This window comes from Staurois parvus, unplaced genomic scaffold (assembly GCF_062004578.1).
Source record: "Staurois parvus isolate SC_StPar_1 unplaced genomic scaffold, SC_StPar_1.0 ptg000609l, whole genome shotgun sequence".
Lineage (NCBI taxonomy): Eukaryota > Metazoa > Chordata > Amphibia > Anura > Ranidae > Staurois > Staurois parvus.
Window position 1 is genome coordinate 888,576 of NW_028318405.1, and position 17,648 is coordinate 906,223.

The 17,648-nt window shown below is 41.0% G+C and overlaps 2 protein-coding genes across 2 annotated transcripts; both read left to right on the top strand.

Annotated features, from left to right (window-relative positions):
* Positions 1-1,942: 1,942 nt before the first annotated feature.
* LOC149449642 (olfactory receptor 5AR1-like) lies at positions 1,943-5,831 on the top strand. The gene is made up of 2 exons (XM_089693005.1): positions 1,943-2,847; positions 5,786-5,831. Exons 1-2 carry the CDS (start codon positions 1,943-1,945, stop codon positions 5,829-5,831), a joined length of 951 nt encoding a protein of 316 aa, XP_089549131.1.
* A 10,090-nt stretch (positions 5,832-15,921) lies between these two features.
* Positions 15,922-17,169, top strand: LOC149449643 (olfactory receptor 5AP2-like). The gene is made up of 2 exons (XM_089693006.1): positions 15,922-16,830; positions 17,131-17,169. The coding sequence occupies exons 1-2, from the start codon at positions 15,922-15,924 to the stop codon at positions 17,167-17,169; spliced, it is 948 nt and encodes a 315-aa protein (XP_089549132.1).
* Positions 17,170-17,648: the final 479 nt, after the last annotated feature.

The window sequence follows — 17,648 nt, forward strand, 5'->3', positions numbered from 1 at the left end:
AAATACCCTCAAATTAATGCTGACATTCTGCAGTTAAAGCACATCTTGTTCGTTTCATTTCAAATCCATTGTGGTGGTGTATAGAGCCAAAAATGTTAGAATTGTGTCGATGTCCTAATATTTATGGACCTGACTGTATATATTCAGAGACTTTTATCATTTAGAACAAAATTAAACTTTGATACTCAAACAGCGCTGATGTGTTGCAGCTCTCAGGACCAACCATTTTCTGGGCCATTTTGTTTAAATCCATAATTTTTTATAGAAAGTTACTCATAACCCCCAAAATTGTACATATATTTTTTAGCCAAGACCCTAGAGAAGGAAATGGCGATCATTTCAATTTTTATGTCACATGGTATTTGAGTAGCGTTTTTTCAAATGCAATTTTTGGGGAAAAATACATTTTAATGAATTATTAAAAAACAAATCACAATATATAAACAGAAAACAGTGCAGCGCTGAAATATGATAAACGTTGAAATAAATATTAAATATTAATAATAATAAAATATAATTAATAGATCATTATTCGTGATAAAATATATGTGGATGAAGCACTATGAATGGCGCCGTAAAAAGAAATTAGTGCAACTGTGAAAGTTTTAAAGCAAGGAGTGTTTATAAGGTGGTGCAGGCATGACACAATTGGGTGGTCCTGTTGCACAGATTGTGTCAAATTATTCCGTGTAGCTTTATCCGTGCAGGAAATTGATAAAAATGCGCACTCACCAGATGCGCATAGACAAATCGCAATATGTTGAACGGTATATTACATCCAAGAAACAGCAGGAATCCCCCTTTAGACAGACCAGACACACAGCGTGGGAAAAGGATCCCTCCTCTGGGCATGAGACTCCTCTTCAACCTCAACTCCACTGGGGTCCTGGGGATCATTAACTCAAAAGCGAGCCGAAAAGGAAGGTGCTCATAGTGCAGTAATATTCCAAATTTATTGAATAAAAAATTATTACAAACTCTTCCAAGTGGAATATAGCAAGTCAGAGGTCTAGTGCCAGAATTTTTGCTCTCACTCTAAGGCTCGCGGCGATACCTCACATGTGTGCTGTGAACACAAATGACTGCACATATGAGTGCACAATTTACGTATGCATTCCCTTCTGCACGCTAGCACGGAGGCATGGGGGAGCTTTAAAAATGATTTTTTTTCTTTTGTTTTTTTTTTTTTTTACACTGTCCCTTTTTTTTCTTTATTTTTTCTTTTTGTATCACTTTTATTCCTATTACGAGGAATATACAGTAAACATCCCTTGTAAATATGCATGACGGGTCCTCTTTAGCAGAGATCTGGGGTCAAAAAGACACCACATATCTCCTTCACCTTTAAAAGCAGCAGATCATTTTTTTTTTTTACGTTTGCTTTAAAAAATAAAAAAAAATTTGTTTACAACCATCGCTGACCAGAAGTGATGTCATGATGTTGCTCCAGTCCTCCATCATGATAGAGGTGATCAAAGGCCATAGAGTCTCTTATCGCCTCCATCTTTATCTGGCCGCACTGTCGGATCATTTCTTTCTAGTAGGAAAGTTGATGTTAAATTCTGAAAAACACTAACGCAACCGTTTTTATTTTTTCACTCAACAAAAAAAAAGCTGCAATGCTGAAAATATTGAGAAAGAAATCCTTTACTGAGAGATATAAGATGGCAATCATTGATCTTCCTTTTTTTCTGAAAATTATAGTTACCTGGCCATGAGGATTTGATGTCTTCACAATGTTATGATGACCAGAGATTTTTATTTCATTCTACTGACTGAGAAGGTAATGAAGCTACAGCCCGCTAGCTGATTGTCCTTTTTTTTTGAAGGAACTTAGCTATGAGAGCCTACACATTCCTCTCGGCATAGGTTTACTGAAAAGAAAATCCATATCCATATTATCCAACATTTAGGTTCATTTTTTCCCTAACGGAAGAGCTCAATGGCTATGGAAAACAACACACAGGTGGATGTGTTTGTATTTTCTGGACTAACCGATAACGATAAACTCATCCCGTTCCTCTTCACTTTTTTCTTGGTGGTGTACCTTGTGAGCATAGTTGGAAACATTGGCCTAATTATTCTTGTCCTTGTTGCCTCCAACCTCCACACTCCAATGTATTACTTCTTGAGTTTCCTCTCTACTGTTGACCTCTTCTACTCTACAGCTATCACTCCGAAAATGTTGTCTGACCTTCCATCCATCAAGAAGACCATCTCGTTTAATGGTTGTACCGTCCAATTTTTCTTGTTTGCTGGTCTAGCAGGAACCGAGGTTGTCCTACTCTCCATTATGTCGTATGACCGCTATGCCGCTATCTGCCACCCTCTTCATTATGTTTCCATCATGACCAAAAGCAACTGTTTGTCTCTTGTCAGTCTGTCGTTCTCCATGGGCTTCTTCCAGTCACTTGTGCAGACCAGCTGCTTGTTCAGTCTCCAGTACTGTGGACCGAATCTTATAGACCATTTCTACTGTGACGTCCCTCCCTTACTCCAATTGTCTTGCTCTAATACACTTCTTTGCAACGTGTTAACTATTCTCTCTGTTGGTTGTTATTGTCTTTCTTCACTTTTAACAATCCTGGTCTCTTATGTTTTAATCTTTACCACCATATTACGTATAAAATCTTCTAAAGGACGACAGAAAGCTTTCAGCACTTGCTTGTCCCATCTCATGTGCGCCAGCATCTTCTTTGTTTCGATTTTCTTTACTTATTTGCGCTCACCTTCCAGTGCCCTGAACAAAAGAGACAAAGTGGCCTCTGTCTTTTATTCAGTAATGACGCCAATGTTGAACCCTCTTATCTACAGCTTGAGGAACCAAGAGGTAAAAAGGGCCATCAAGCAAGCAATACATAATCTTTTACATGTAATTCGAATTTTATAAATGTTTACGGTTAAAATATATATTATTATTATAATACAGGATTTATATAGCGCCAACAGTTTATGCAGCGCTTTACAACGCAAGGGCAAACACTAAAGTTCAATACAGGAGCAATCAGAGGGTCTTGCTCATTAGAGCTTACAATCTAAAAGGGGAGCGCCAAGTGATACAAAAAGTAATAATTGTGGGGGATGAGCTGATGGAGAACATAAAAGTACAGTTATTAGGTGGAGGTAGGATAGGCTTCTCTAAAGAGAAACATTTTCAGGGATCTTCTAAAAGCGAACAGATTAGGAGATAGCCGGACTGATTGGGGTCGGGAGTTCCAGAGGATGGGAGTGGCTTGGGAGAAGTCTGGGAGGAAAGTATGGGAGGAGGTGATAAGGAAACTAGAGAGCAGGAGGTCTTGGGACGAACAAAAAAAATAATTAGGTGTGTATTTTGAGCCTAGGTTGGTGATGTAGCTGGGGGCCGAGTTGTGGATGGCTTTGTAAGTTGTTGTTAGTATTTTTAATTTGATTAGTTGGGTGAGTGGCAGCCAGTGGAGAAATTGGCAGAGAGGGGTCGCAGGCACTGAGCAGTTGTTATGGCAGAGAGGGGTAGCAGGCACTGAGCAGTTAATATGGCAGAGAGGGTTCGCAGGCACTGACCGGTTGGTATGACAGAGAGGGTTCGCAGGCACTGAGCAGTTAATATGGCAGAGAGGGGTAGCAGGCACTGAGCGGTTAATATGGCAGAGAGGGGTAGCAGGCACTGAACGGTTGGTATGGCAGAGAGGGGTAGCAGGCACTGATGGTTGGTATGGCAGAAAGGGGTAGCAGGCACTGAACGGTTGGTATGACAGAGAGGGGTAGCAGGCACTGAGCGGTTAATATGGCAGAGAGGGGTAGCAGGCACTGAATGGTTGGTATGGCAGAGAGGGGTAGCAGGCACTGATGGTTGGTATGGCAGAGAGGGGTAGCAGGCACTGAACGGTTGGTATGACAGAGAGGGTTAGCAGGCACTTAATGGTTGGTATGACAGAGAGGGGTAGCAGGCACTGAATGGTTGGTATGACAGAGAGGGGTAGCAGGCACTGGATGGTTGGTATGACAGAGAGGGGTAGCAGGCACTGAATGGTTGGTATGGCAGAGAGGGGTAGCAGGCACTGAATGGTTGGTAAGGTGGATGAGCCTGGCGGTAGCATTCGTTGTACACTGAAGGGTGGGTAGCCTATGCAAAGGTAAGCCAATGAGGGAGTTGCGGTAGGTGAGGTGAGAGATAACCTGGGAGCGGAATAGGAGATTTGTGGTGTCATTGGTTAGGAAGCCAATGACAAAAAAGCTTTAGAAAGTGATTGGATGTGGGACTAAAAAGAGAGTTCTGAGTGCAGGATTACACCGAGCACCCTGGCATGCGGAAACGGGTTGATAGTTGAGCCGTTGATTTTGACGGAGAAGTCAGGGGAAGGGAGGAAATTTTATGACCTTGGTTTTGGATAGATCGAGTTTGAGGAAGTGGTGTGACATCTAGACTGATATGTCGGTCAGTAAATGAGTGATGTTGTGAGCTGAGGGGTATATACTTTATACAGTATATTTAGTTTTCTATGCCATGGGAAAACAATAGAACCCATGTCAGGTTTTCATTGCTGTCTGTGTCCCCTGGGAAGAACAGCTCCATGTGTCCTGGAAAGCAATGTCACTATGAAAGAAATTGATAGGGATTCCAAAATGTTATGGTTGTCACTGAAACTGGATTTTAGAAGAAGTCTTCCAGTAGGGATACCTGTGTAAATGACAACTGACCATGTAGGACAGGATTTGCCCTAACAAGACTACTAAAAAATAAAAAATCAAGAAATGAAGATGGAGGGCAGGATTGGTCATGTTGACAATGGTATGGATTGGAGAAAATAGAATAGGAGGTGGAAGTGATGAGCAGGAGAAGCAGGAGATGAAGGGGGAGGTGAAGGAGTAGATGGTGCAGGAAGAGAAAGAAGAGGTGGATTAGAAGTAAGACCACACATTAGCTACGTTTACAACCTACTATATCCACATGCAGGACCTTTACCTTTTCTTTAACACCATCCTTGGGCATAAGATTTTACACTTAACTTTTTGATTGTGACTATGGCCATAGGTTTTCTCCCTGTAGCTATGTCTTCAGTGCCCTTACTATAATAAATATATATATATATATACGTACCTCGGTTTACGAATTTAATGCGTTCTGTGTGACTTCCCATAGAAATGCATTGAAAACCAATTAATCCGTTCCAGAGGTCAGAAAAAAGTAAAAAAAAGTCTTATCTGTTCAAAACTCTTTAAACAGTGCACTTTAAAGGCATAAATACTTTACAGGGACATGATTAAAAAAAAATTGTAAATGCATTCAAAACCAATTGATCAGTTCCGGAGGTCAGAAAAAAGTAAAGAAAAATTCTTTTATCTGTTCAAAACTCTTTCAAAGTGCACTTTAAAGGCATAAATACTGTACAAGGACATGATTAAAAATTAATTCATAAATGCATTGAAAACCAATGAATCCGTTTCGGAGGTCAGAAAAAAGTAAAAAAAAAGTCTTATCTGGTCAAAACTCTTTATAAAGTGCACTTTAAAGGCATAAATACTGTATAGAGACATGATGAAAAATAATTTGTAAATGCATTGAAAACCAAATAATCCCTTCCGGTGGTCAGAAAAAAGTAAAAAAAAAGTCTTATCTGGTCAAAACTCTTTATAAAGTGCACTTTAAAGACATAGTACTGTACAGAGATATGATAAAAAAAAAAATATGTAAATGCATTGAAAACCAATTAATACGTTCCGGAGGTCAGAAAAAAGTAAAACAAAAGTATTTTATCTGTTCAAAACTCTTTATGAAGTGCACTTTAAAGGCATAAATACTGTACAGGGACATGATTAAAAAAGAAATTTGTAAATGCATTGAAAACCAATGAATCCGTTCGTATTGCGAAAAAAATTCGGAAACCGAGGCATTATTGTCAATGGATTTTTATTCATAACCCGAAAATTACGTTAATCGAGGCATTCGTAAACCAAGGTACACCTGTGTGTGTGTATATATATATATATATATATATATACAGTATTGTGATAGTGAGAGTCCCTGCCTGTGGAAAAGTGGGTTTAAAGTGGACACAGGACTCTCATCAGACTTCCATGTTTCTATCAGAAGGTGTGGGGAGGGGGGGCATATATCTTTACCAAATCTGAGTTTACTTTAAAAATAATTCCTCACGCTGCTCATAAATGAGGGGTTAACACATGAAACCCAAACAAATGGATGCATTCCTTAATGCCACATTAAATGAATCCACAAGAAACCATTAAGTCTGTTGATGAAAATAATGATACATTCTGGTGGATGAGAATTTCTCCCATGCTTAAGCAATACATTATAAAAAGTTTCTGGATTTTCATGAACAGATCTACAGCATCAGATAGATGGGAATTCGGGAGAGGTGAGAAAATGGCATAGCAAAATGGTAACCGGACATAGATTAGTTATTGTTCAGTTTTGAAACAAACTGTTCATCACGATGCACCAGAGTTTCACCAGAGTTTCATCAGAGTTTCAGCCCCTTTTCAAAAGATATTCAGATATTCACTTGTATTGTCCCCTTAAGGTCTTTGGAACTGTTGTCAGCATCTAAACAATGTGCCCAGTTTACGTCCTGATCGTGCCTTTCATTGACTCCACTCATTGTGTTGCTTGACTGATCACCTGCTGCGTCCTTACCAACCACTGACATCAATAGGACCATTCCTTACATAGTTGGGGATCCCTAGGCACTTAAGCAAAGAGGAGGGGATAAAGGATGACATTATTGCCTATATATGGCCACATTTAGGCAAGAATGTTGGCCAATTATGGCCATGGCCATTATTAGGCAATGATGTCACAGCTATCCCCACCTCTTCCATTAAATTTCCTTTAAAAAATAGGATTTGTCAAAAACTGTTGTAGCGATCTGCTTCCTTTTACTGTCTGAAATTTTTAACTGCCTGTAAATATATTATGTATGCACTTACTGCCCTTGATTATTGGCTTGGAAGCCCCAGAAGGAGGAAGTGAAGGGAGAGGAAGTCTCAGTCACATGTACTGTCCATGCTACTAAATGCCATTAAATCCTGGACTAGAGAAGACTGTTATACACTACTAGGGAGGGGATAAAGCACAAAGAAGATAGACTGACTCTGAGTTCCATACCACACTAACCTCAACCTTGTTTTAAGGTACATGGTCCTCCAAAAATCATTTTTCCCATTGGAGCTGGGAAATGGAGCAAAAAAACCAATGGATTAATATTTTGTAGTGCTACCACTTAAGGAGTCGCTAGTTAAAATGGGTCCTCTGTACTCTGCTGTGACCTTTTAAGAGCCTAAAGCCCCACTGACACACCAGATTAAGAAAGAGAGAGAGCTACCACAATTAATATCTTGGAGCAGACTCCAAAAGTTGTGATTAAAGCCACTATCCTTGTAAGATTCCAAATCTCCTCTTCTATACATTTGGTAGGATCACCCAGTATCCTGGTATAGGTTGATTTACTATTCTTCAAATGCCTAATGCTCTTCCATTGTGAGTGTCAGGAATGGACTGGCCAGCAATGGTGGGACTCACCTGCCTTTTGATCTGCAGTACCAGGGCTGGCCAGCGGATGCTCCCAGCAATCAGAGACTCAACTTTGCAGCCAGCTAACACCTGGAACTGATTATGCTGGGGTATTTAAGGGATGGCCAGACCCACAGACTCTGCCTTGGTGTTGTGTTTGTCCTGGGCCCTGTATCCTGTTTCTGTCCTTCATCCTGTTTCTGAACCGCTTCTGACTTCTCCTGCTCTGATCCCGGCTCGCTCCTGACCATCCCTCTGCCTGACCCTCTGTACCACGCTGCTTGCTACCTGTTCTGATCCCTGGCTTGTGACCCTGACCATCCCTCTGCCTGACCCTCTGTACTACGCTGCTTGCTACCTGCTGAACCTGGCCTGTGACCCCGACCAATCTCCGCTTGCTCCCCCTGTACCTACCTGCCCTATTGATATTGACCCGGCCTGCCTGACGACGCTTGCTTGTATGTACTGTTATCTGTGGGTGGTTGGTTTGGTTTGGTTTGGTTTGGTTGCACTGTATTATGTTTTAGTATTGCACTGCGTTTATGTTTGTATTGTTAGTGTTAATAAATTATATTGTTTATAACATATCTGAGGTCTGCGTTTCCCTGCGTCAGCCACACACCTCTGGTCACACCTGGGAGCCCTGACATTGAGGTTAGGGAAAGCATGTTTATTCTTATTAAAGATCTGGCATCATCTCTGATGGTTTTAGCTTACGTTTTAATGGTACCAAAATCTCCTGGATGAACAACAGGATAGCAACAATTGAACATCCAATTTGTAAATAAAATTGCGTTTAATGATCGATATAAAATGAAATTATTCATTTAAAAAAAAGTACTGTTTTGCCACTGGCCAATTTGTATGTACAGTGGGGCAGTGGTATTCTGATATCAAGTTGTTTTTCACAGGTCAAGGAAAAGAGGAGCTATGCTATCAGCTGCTGAGTGTTCACATCTAAAAACCCTGATATTACATTCTACAATGAAAATGTGAGTTCTGTCATTCCTCTATTTTCTTAATTCTTTAGAGTAATATAAATAAAACAGTGTTGTTTTTTAATCTAAAAAAAAAAAATTATATATATATATATATATATATATATATATACACAGTGGGGCAAAAAAGTATTTAGTCAGCCACCAATTGTGCAAGTTCTCCCACTTAAAAAGATGAGAGAGGCCTGTAATTGGCATCATAGGGAGACCTCAACTATGAGAGACAAAATGAGAAAACAAATCCAGACAATCACATTGGCTGATCTGGAAAGAATTTATTTGCAAATTATGGTGGAAAATAAGTATTCGGTGAATATCAAAAGTTCATCTCAATACTTTGTTATATATCCTTTGTTGGCAATGACAGAGGTCAAACGTTTCCTGTAAGTCTTCACAAGGTTGGCACACACTGTTGCTGGTATGTTGGCCCATCCTCCATGCAGATCTCCTCTAGAGCAGTGATGTTTTGGGGCTGTCGCTGGGCAACATGGACTTTCAACTCCCTCCAAAGGTTTTCTATGGGGTTGAGATGTGGAGACTGGCTAGGCCACTCCAGGACCTTGAAATGCTTCTTACGAAGCCACTCCTTGGTTGCCCGGGCGTTATGTTTGGGATCATTGTCATGTTGGAAGACCCAGCCACGTTTCATCTTCAATGCACTTGCTGATGGAAGGAGGTTTGCACTCAAAATCTCATGATACATGGCCCCATTCATTCTGTCCTGTACATGGATCAGTCGTCCTGGTCCCTTTGCGGAGAAACAGCCCCAAAGCATGATGTTGCCACCCCCATGCTTCACAGTAGGTATGGTGTTCTTTGGATGCAACTCAGCATTCTCTCTCCTCCAAACACAACAAGTTGTGTTTCTACCAAACAGTTCAATTTTGGTTTCATCTGACCATATGACATTCTCCTCTTCTGGATCATCCAAATGCCGGACATGTACTGGCTTAAGCAGGGGGACACGTCTGGCACTGCAGGATCTGAGTCCCTGGCGGCGTAGTGTGTTACTGATGGTAGCCTTTGTTACGTTGGTCCCAGCTCTCTGCAGGTCATTCACTAGGTCCCCCCGTATGGTCCTGGGATTTTTGCTCACCGTTCTTGTGATCATTTTGACCCCATGGGGTGAGATCTTGCGTGGAGCCCCAGATCGATGGAGATTATCAGTGGTCTTGTATGTCTTCCATTTTCTAATTATTGCTCCCACAGTTGATTTGTTCACACCAAGCTGCTTGCCTATTGCAGACTCAGTCTTCCCAGCCTGGTGCAGGTCTACAATTTTGTTTCTGGTGTCCTTCGACAGCTCTTTGGTCTTCACCATAGTGGAGTTTGGAGTGTGACTGTTTGAGGTTGTGGACAGGTGTCTTTTATACTGATAACAAGTTCAAACAGGTGCCATTGATACAGGTAATGAGTGCAGGACAGAGGAGCCTCTTAAAGAAGAAGGTACAGGTCTGTGAGAGCCAGAAATCTTGCTTGTTTGTAGGTGAACAAATACTTCTTTTCCACCATAATTTGCAAATAAATTCTTTCCAAATCAGCCAATGTGATTTTCTGGATTTGTTTTCTCATTTTGTCTCTCATAGTTGAGGTCTACCTATGATGCCAATTACAGGCCTCTCTCATCTTTGTAAGTGGGAGAACTTGCACAATTGGTGGCTGACTAAATACTTTTTTGCCCCACTGTATGTTGAGGGCTTTAGCTTTATTTTTTTTAGAGTAAATATTCCTATAATTGTTACTTCTACCATGCAATTCAGGCTTAGTCCACTTGATAAAAAAGTTGAAATAAATCAGATTGGGCCGCTGCTGTTGGTATTCTCCCACCCTCCACTGACACATGTAGCACTTTTCTGGGGGGAAGGGGGAGTGGGTACCTGGTTTTGGCAGGTACCCACTCCTACTTCCAGCTAGGTTTGCAGCAGCCTTCTCCAGCCCCTCCTTCTTCACTCCACAGCCTCCTGGGACTCATCACTGGTCCCAGAAGACTGCAGGACCAATCACAAAGCACAGCGCTACTCGGGCATGTGTTGTAGAAAACCGGCTTTGCAGCTGGAAGGCTTTACTGCTGGTTTCCCTTAGTTAAGATGCTGGTGCCTGCACCCGAATCCAATATAGGAAATCAGCTCGGGTGGGAACATCGCTGGATCCTGGGACAGCTAAATGTCCTAATTTGCAGCTGTTATCTTTTAATTTTTGGGGGGAGACCGGAACTCTGCTCTGCTCAAGATAAATGTAAAAATTAGAAAATCAATGACACGCCAAAAATATGTAATGCTAGAGTACAATGTTGCTGTCCGTGAAAATAATACTGCTTTCTAGTGCAGTGTTTCTCAACCTTTTTTCAATCAAGGCACCCTTTAAAATTATGGAAAGTCTTGAGGCGCCCCATTTTAGAATGGGGTGCCTCAAGACTGTCCATCATTTTAAAGGGTGCTTTGGGACTGTCCATAATTTTAAAAGGGCACCCCATTCTAAAATTGTGAAAAACTATTCTAATAGTTTTATATAACGCAGCGACACCCACACATGTAGGACACCCAACATTAGAGGGGATTTATTCTTCCAAAGCAAATAGACTTTTGCACACTGGTACTGACTACTATTCCAGTGTTTCTCTTCTCCCTCAGTTTTCCCCCATCACTGGGCTAATGTGACTCCAGCACTGATGGAGAGGGGCGGGGGAGGGTCAAACTAGGATGCAGTGAAGGCAGCTGACATCTTCTTTATCAAGTGATGATGTCATTGGTTGTCAGGATGCCGGAGGCTGGAAGGTCGTAAATGGTGCACAATAAAAACATTCAACTTTGTGTAACTAAAAGGCGGGCTTGTTCCACCCGCTGGCTTGTATACAAGTTTTGGGCAAATTTTAGACATTTTGCCATGGCGCCCCTGAAGAAACCTCAAGGCGCCCCTGGCTGAGAAAGGCTGTTCTAGTGTTTTGCTTTGTTAAATGTCACTGATTAGTAATTATGCATATATAAATGGAGCAGGGGCAGACTGACAACTCATGGGGCCCCCAGGCAATAGGGGATCATGGGGCCCCTGTGTCCTTGCCCAAACTCAAAAAAGCCTATGAAAAAGGTACCAGGGGCATCTCATGGGGCCCCCTACTGACCCCGGGCCCTCGGGCAGTGCCCGAATTTCCAAATGGTCAGTCCGCCCCTGAAATGGAGCTGCATCATTGTTTTCACATTTTAATACTAGGGACAAATCTGAAAGAGGCCGGTAAATAAGGTTCAGAAGAGCATAATTATTATTACAAAGATAAGATCAAGAAGACAGAGGCATGACTTCAACCTAGCTGAAGAGAAATGTCAAGAGTAATGTTGTATTCCCTTTTGCTTCATTAAATTAATTCATCAGAAACCTGTTAGTAACTGCCTTGTTTTTTGAAGACAATAATTGATAATATGCTCTGGGAAGGAAGAAAATTGTTCCCAAGCTAAAGTGATACATTATAAAAAAAGGGTTCCAGATTGCCATTGAATAGATCCCGTACATCAGACTGGTGTGAATACTGCTGAGGTGCCGTAGTGGCATATCGAATGGTAACCAGACTTTAACTGTTCAGTATTGAAACAAAATGAAGACACTATTCATCAAGATACGCCGGCCACTACACTATTTTCAAAAATGCTACTTGAGAGAAAATACAGCATATTTTTAGTAAGCACTTATTATGTGTTAAAGTTGAAGTATTGGCCTGAAAATCATTTTTGATATGGGGCTTTTTACCATATAAAAAATAAATAAAAATCAGATTTAGAGATATGTAACTCCATGTTTGTTGCAATAAGCCTGGAGATATACAGTATAGACAATTTAATCTCTTTTGAAGAACGATTTAATGATTTCAGATTGAATGTGTTGCAAATGAGATGATTGGAAACAAGCGATTTTGTTATCACGGACATATATTTGTTTTGATACATTTCAGTTTCATTATGATATGTTTGGGGCTACACTTTATGTTTTAGTTAAACCATTGAGTCTGCACCCATCCGTGACTGGGAGGAAACCCAGCATAGTTTTCATTCATAGCTAGATATTAGAAAGAGAAGAAGGAAAAGTAAGGGGAAATATTTGAGGGGTGGGGGGAGAGAAAAAAAGAGGGTGGAGGGGGGGAAATGATGAATAGGGAGGTAATATGGCCCTGAGGTGGGCAAAGATAATGCCTACGATTCCATGGGACTTACTTCAAAAAGAGCCTTACCCTCTTCCGAGTATGTGAACATATTCCATAGGGTCCAGGTTTTCAAGTAGACTTCTCGCTTCTTCTGCCAGGAAATTCACCCAATGTTTATAATTCCATTGGCAAGAAGTGTTCTGCCAAGCCATTTTCATACAGTACACACTGGGTTGATTTACTAAAACTGGAGAGTGAAAAATCTGGTGCAGCTGTGCATGGTAGCCAATAAGCTTCTAACTTCAACTTGTTCAATTAAGCTTTGCCAAAAAGAACTGGAAGCTGATTGGTTTCTATGAAGAGCTGCACCAGATTTTGCAATCTCCAATTTTAGTAAATCCGCCCAGTGTGTACTGTATGAAAATGGCTTGGCAGAGCCACCACAAGACCACAAAGCAAACTGCTTGCTAATGGGATTATAAACATTGGGTGAATTTCCTCGCAGCAGAAGTGAGAAGTTGTGATTCTATTGACTTAGCAAACTATTGTCATTCCTTCAGGCTTGTCCTCCAAGCAACACGCGGAGCTGTTTTGCTCACATCCAATCATCTGAATTCTGTTTGTTATTGGCTTATGATGCTATATAATCACCTTCGCTCCTTGCTGCAGATTGCCCCGAAAAGGGCAAAACACGTCTGACGAGTTCTCTATAGGTGGAGAACAGGAGCTGAAATCATCCTTTACCCATTTTGTTCACATTCATGCAACAGAGCGATGGTTTCTGTGTACAAGCAGCTGCCATTTTGAAAAAGATTTAGGCTGTTAATGCAGGATTGGCATTGTGGTGCATTGCAATTCCATTTTTTCCCACTTTAAATCTTTTTATTTTGAAAAGTACTGTATGAACTTATACAGAACTGCACAATGAACATATCGTCAAGAAGTCACAGCATAGCATTGTATCTATGGGTTTCCCTAAGATCTTTATTCGGTTTTGTTAGTTAGGAGGGTAAAGTCCTGTAGGTGGAAGTGGTAAAAGGAAGATGTAAAGATAACGGACCCTGACTGCACTAGGGTATTTCCGTTAGACTCCCACTTCCCTGTCCTAACACAGATCTACGGACACCACCGCTGACAACACAAGACTACAAGACACCAGTCTGTATAAACATGGAACTCTTTATTTGAAACTCGAACTGGCTTTTTATACACTCAGGGGACAAATCCCCCTTCCCTGCATAATGACACAGGGCGGGGCAATCTATACTTAGTAACAAGAGACACACACCAACAGTCCCATCAGGAGGGCTGCTGGAAACACCCCCACCAAGCCAATATACAAACATACATCCCATAATAGTTTGCTCCACAATAGAACAATGGGACCACATGGCAGTAAACAATGAACAACCCCCACACCAATATTAGAACATTTCACCCTGTACCCCTAACAAGCACAGGGTGACTTACACATAAGAGGGATATGGGGAGCTGAGACAGGGGTCTCCCCACCCCTCCAAAGTGAGCTGTGTTCCATGGGCCGACCAACCCAAAGTCACTCCTCTCACAGAAGATATGGAAAAGCTGCACTGAAACACACGCCCACTTTATTGTACTAAAGACAGCATACAAAACAGCATCCAATACACCAATGTGGAAGAAAGGTTCAAGCGCTTCTTGCTAACCTCAGTGCTTAATCATAACCCAAGTGCTGAGGCTAGCGAGAAATGTGTGAACCTTTCTCCCCCACTGGTGTATTGTATGTTGTTTTTCAGTGCAACTTTTCTGGATCGTCCTTTGACCACTAGCACAAGTGTGCAAACCCGGGCCGGCACACACATTGAAGGAGTGTGGGTTGTTGGACTAGAGAACCTACCTAGAGCAGCACTACCTTCCTCTCCAGTACATGGAAAAGAGGGAACTAGAGTCTATAACAAATGTGAATTTGCGAGAGTCGAGAGTTCCTATCATCTATGATCCGTGGACTCCATTGAGGAAGAAAATTTGGAGATTAGCTTTAGCAAAGAAATATTCCAGTGGAATGTGGTCATCAAGGATCTAAATAATACCCTGAAGGTTGGAGTGATTGCGGATTTTTCCATGTCCTTGCTATAAAGCTATGACTTGTAAATGGTTGTATGTCATGGGGCAGATCCTTTAGGTCCACTCCAAGGAGAGCATGGTGAAGATTAATGGTTAGTGGTGTCTGTGTAATTGAGGTGAGGAAATTGCAAACGTCTTTCCAGGCAATTCTGTAATTTGTTAATGGCACCCCAACATTCAAATGGGAAACACAGTTTGTTTTTCAGTCATATACCTTGGGATAGTTTACTAAAGGATGTGAAAATGTGAACATTCACTTCAATTATCCAAACATGTGGAAAGCAGATTCCTGGTCACCTGTCTCATCTACACATGACTGGAAAATTGAAATTAATGTTCACAATTTATGTGAAGGATCTCAACTCCTTTTATACATTTTGCCCAAGAAGCACAACAAGTGAAATTGAGAAATGAAAAGTTTCACTGGTTATTTTGAGGATCCAGGACTTTCAATAGGTCAATTTGTTCTGACCAGGGGTGGACTGACCATTTGGAAACTCGGGCACTGCCCGAGGGCCCAGGGTCAGTAGGGGGCCCCATGAGATGCCCCTGGTACCTTTTTCATAGGCTTTTTTGAGTTTGGTCAAGGACACAGGGGCCCCATGATCCCCTATTGCCCGGGGGCCCCATGAGTTGTCAGTCCTCCCCTGGTTCTGACCCAGAAGGTAATGAAGCCAGATGATTTTTTTTCCAAAGGAAGTTAGCTATGATAGGCTATGTGTTTTTCCCAACATAAGTTTCTTTAAAATATTCAAATCTGTAATTTAGATTATTTTCTTATATGTGTAGGAAGAAGTCAGTGGCTATGGGAAAAAACACACAAGTGACGCTTTTTGAGTTTTCTGGACTAACTGATAATGATAAACTAATCCCGTTCCTCTTCGCTTTTTCTTGGTGGTGTACCTTGGGACCATAGTCGGAAACATTGGCTTAATTATTCTTCTCCTTGTTGCCTCCAACCTCTGGCCATGAGGATTTGATGTCTTCAAAATGTTATGATGTATACTGACCAGAGATTTTTATTTTATTCTACTGACTGAGAAGGTAATGAAGCTACAGTCACCTAGCTGATTGTTCTTTTAAGGAACTTAGCTATGAGAGCCTACACATTCCTCTCGGCATAAACCACAGTAAACCACTGAAAAGAAAATCCATTATTTTTTCCCTAAAGGAAGAGCTCAATGGCTACGGAAAACAACACACAGGTGGCAGTGTTTATATTTTCTGGACTAACCGATAATGATAAACTCATCCCGTTCCTCTTCGCTTTTTTCTTGGTGGTGTACCTTGTGACCATAGTCAGTAACATTGGCTTAATTATTCTTGTCCTTGTTGCCTCCAACCTCCACACTCCAATGTATTATTTATTGAGTTTCCTTTCAGCTGTTGACCTCATCTACTCTACAGCTATCACTCCGAAAATGTTGTCTGACCTTCCATCCATCAGGAAGACCATCTCGTTTAATGGTTGCGCCATCCAATTTTTCTTTTTTGCTGCCCTTGCAGGAACTGAGGTTCTCCTACTCTCTGGTATGTCATACGACCGCTACTCTGCTATCTGCCACCCTCTTCACTACGTTTCCATCATGACCAAAAGAAAATGTTTTTCTCTTGTCAGTCTATCATTCTCCATGGGCTTCTTTCAGTCAGCTGTGCAGACCAGCTGCTTGTTCAGTCTCCAGTACTGTAGTTTGAATCTTATAGACCATTTCTACTGTGACGTCCCTCCCTTACTCAGGTTGTCTTGCTCCAAAACACTTCTTTGCAACATGTTGACCATTCTCTTTATTGGTTCTTATGGTCTTTATTCACTGTCAGCAATCCTGGTCTCATACGCTCTTATTTTTACCACCATATTACATATCAAATCTTCTGAGGGACGACAGAAAGCTTTCAGTACTTGTTCTTCCCATCTTCTGTGCACCAGCATCTTCTATGTTTCAGTTTTCTTTACTTATTTGCACTTACCTTCCAGTGACCTAGAAAAACAAAACAAAGTGGCCTCTGTCTTTTATTCAGTAATGACCCCAATGTTGAACCCTCTTATCTACAGCTTGAGGAACCAAGAGGTGAAAAGGGCTATCATACAAGCAATACATAATATTTTGCATGTAATTAACATTCCATAAATATTTAGGGTTCAAGAATATATATTTTTAAGGCTTGGATGGCTTAGGAATAGGATAGAACCCTTTTCAGGTTTTTATTGCTTGAAGGTAGTGTTGTGGTGATGTATGAGCAGGGTGTGTGGATTCTGGGCTGGATGCTTCTAAGAGGTGGTATCAAAAAGTTTGGGGACTAGTTTTGTTAAATGCCAACAGATGGCAGCACAAGGCTGCACTCATAGTCACAGGTAGCAAGGACCTTCATAATGAAGGTCTCTAGGACAGGAAGTTAAGAAATCTCCAAAACAAGAGTTAGATAGTTAAAACATTAAAGCTAAATTAAAAAAATAAAAAAAAATCTTGGTCTTTAGAAACACTTTAAGAGTGTTCTTTCCTTCATATTTAATAGCATATAAAATTACAAAATGCAAAGAGAAAATGTAAACGTAAGATAACAGATCAGAGTTTATTGTCATTTTATAAAAATATACAATGACATTCCATTTTTTCTGAATTCCCTTAATTATATACTGTAGTAATTTATTCAGCCATGTTAACTTCTTGTCACATGCTGTACTTGCCTCATTTGCTTCTCAATCCTCTGTACAAAAGATTTACCTTTTCTTCGCCAAAAGATGTCATCATGGAAATCTCAGAGATGGAAACTGCACCTCACTGGAGATGAGTGAACTTAAAAACCTGTTTAAGAATCGACAAACCTCAAAATCTGAAATTTCCTAACTGTAAGTCCTTTTAGAGAAAATGAAAATACAAACCAGGTTCACAAACATGGGTAGCAAATT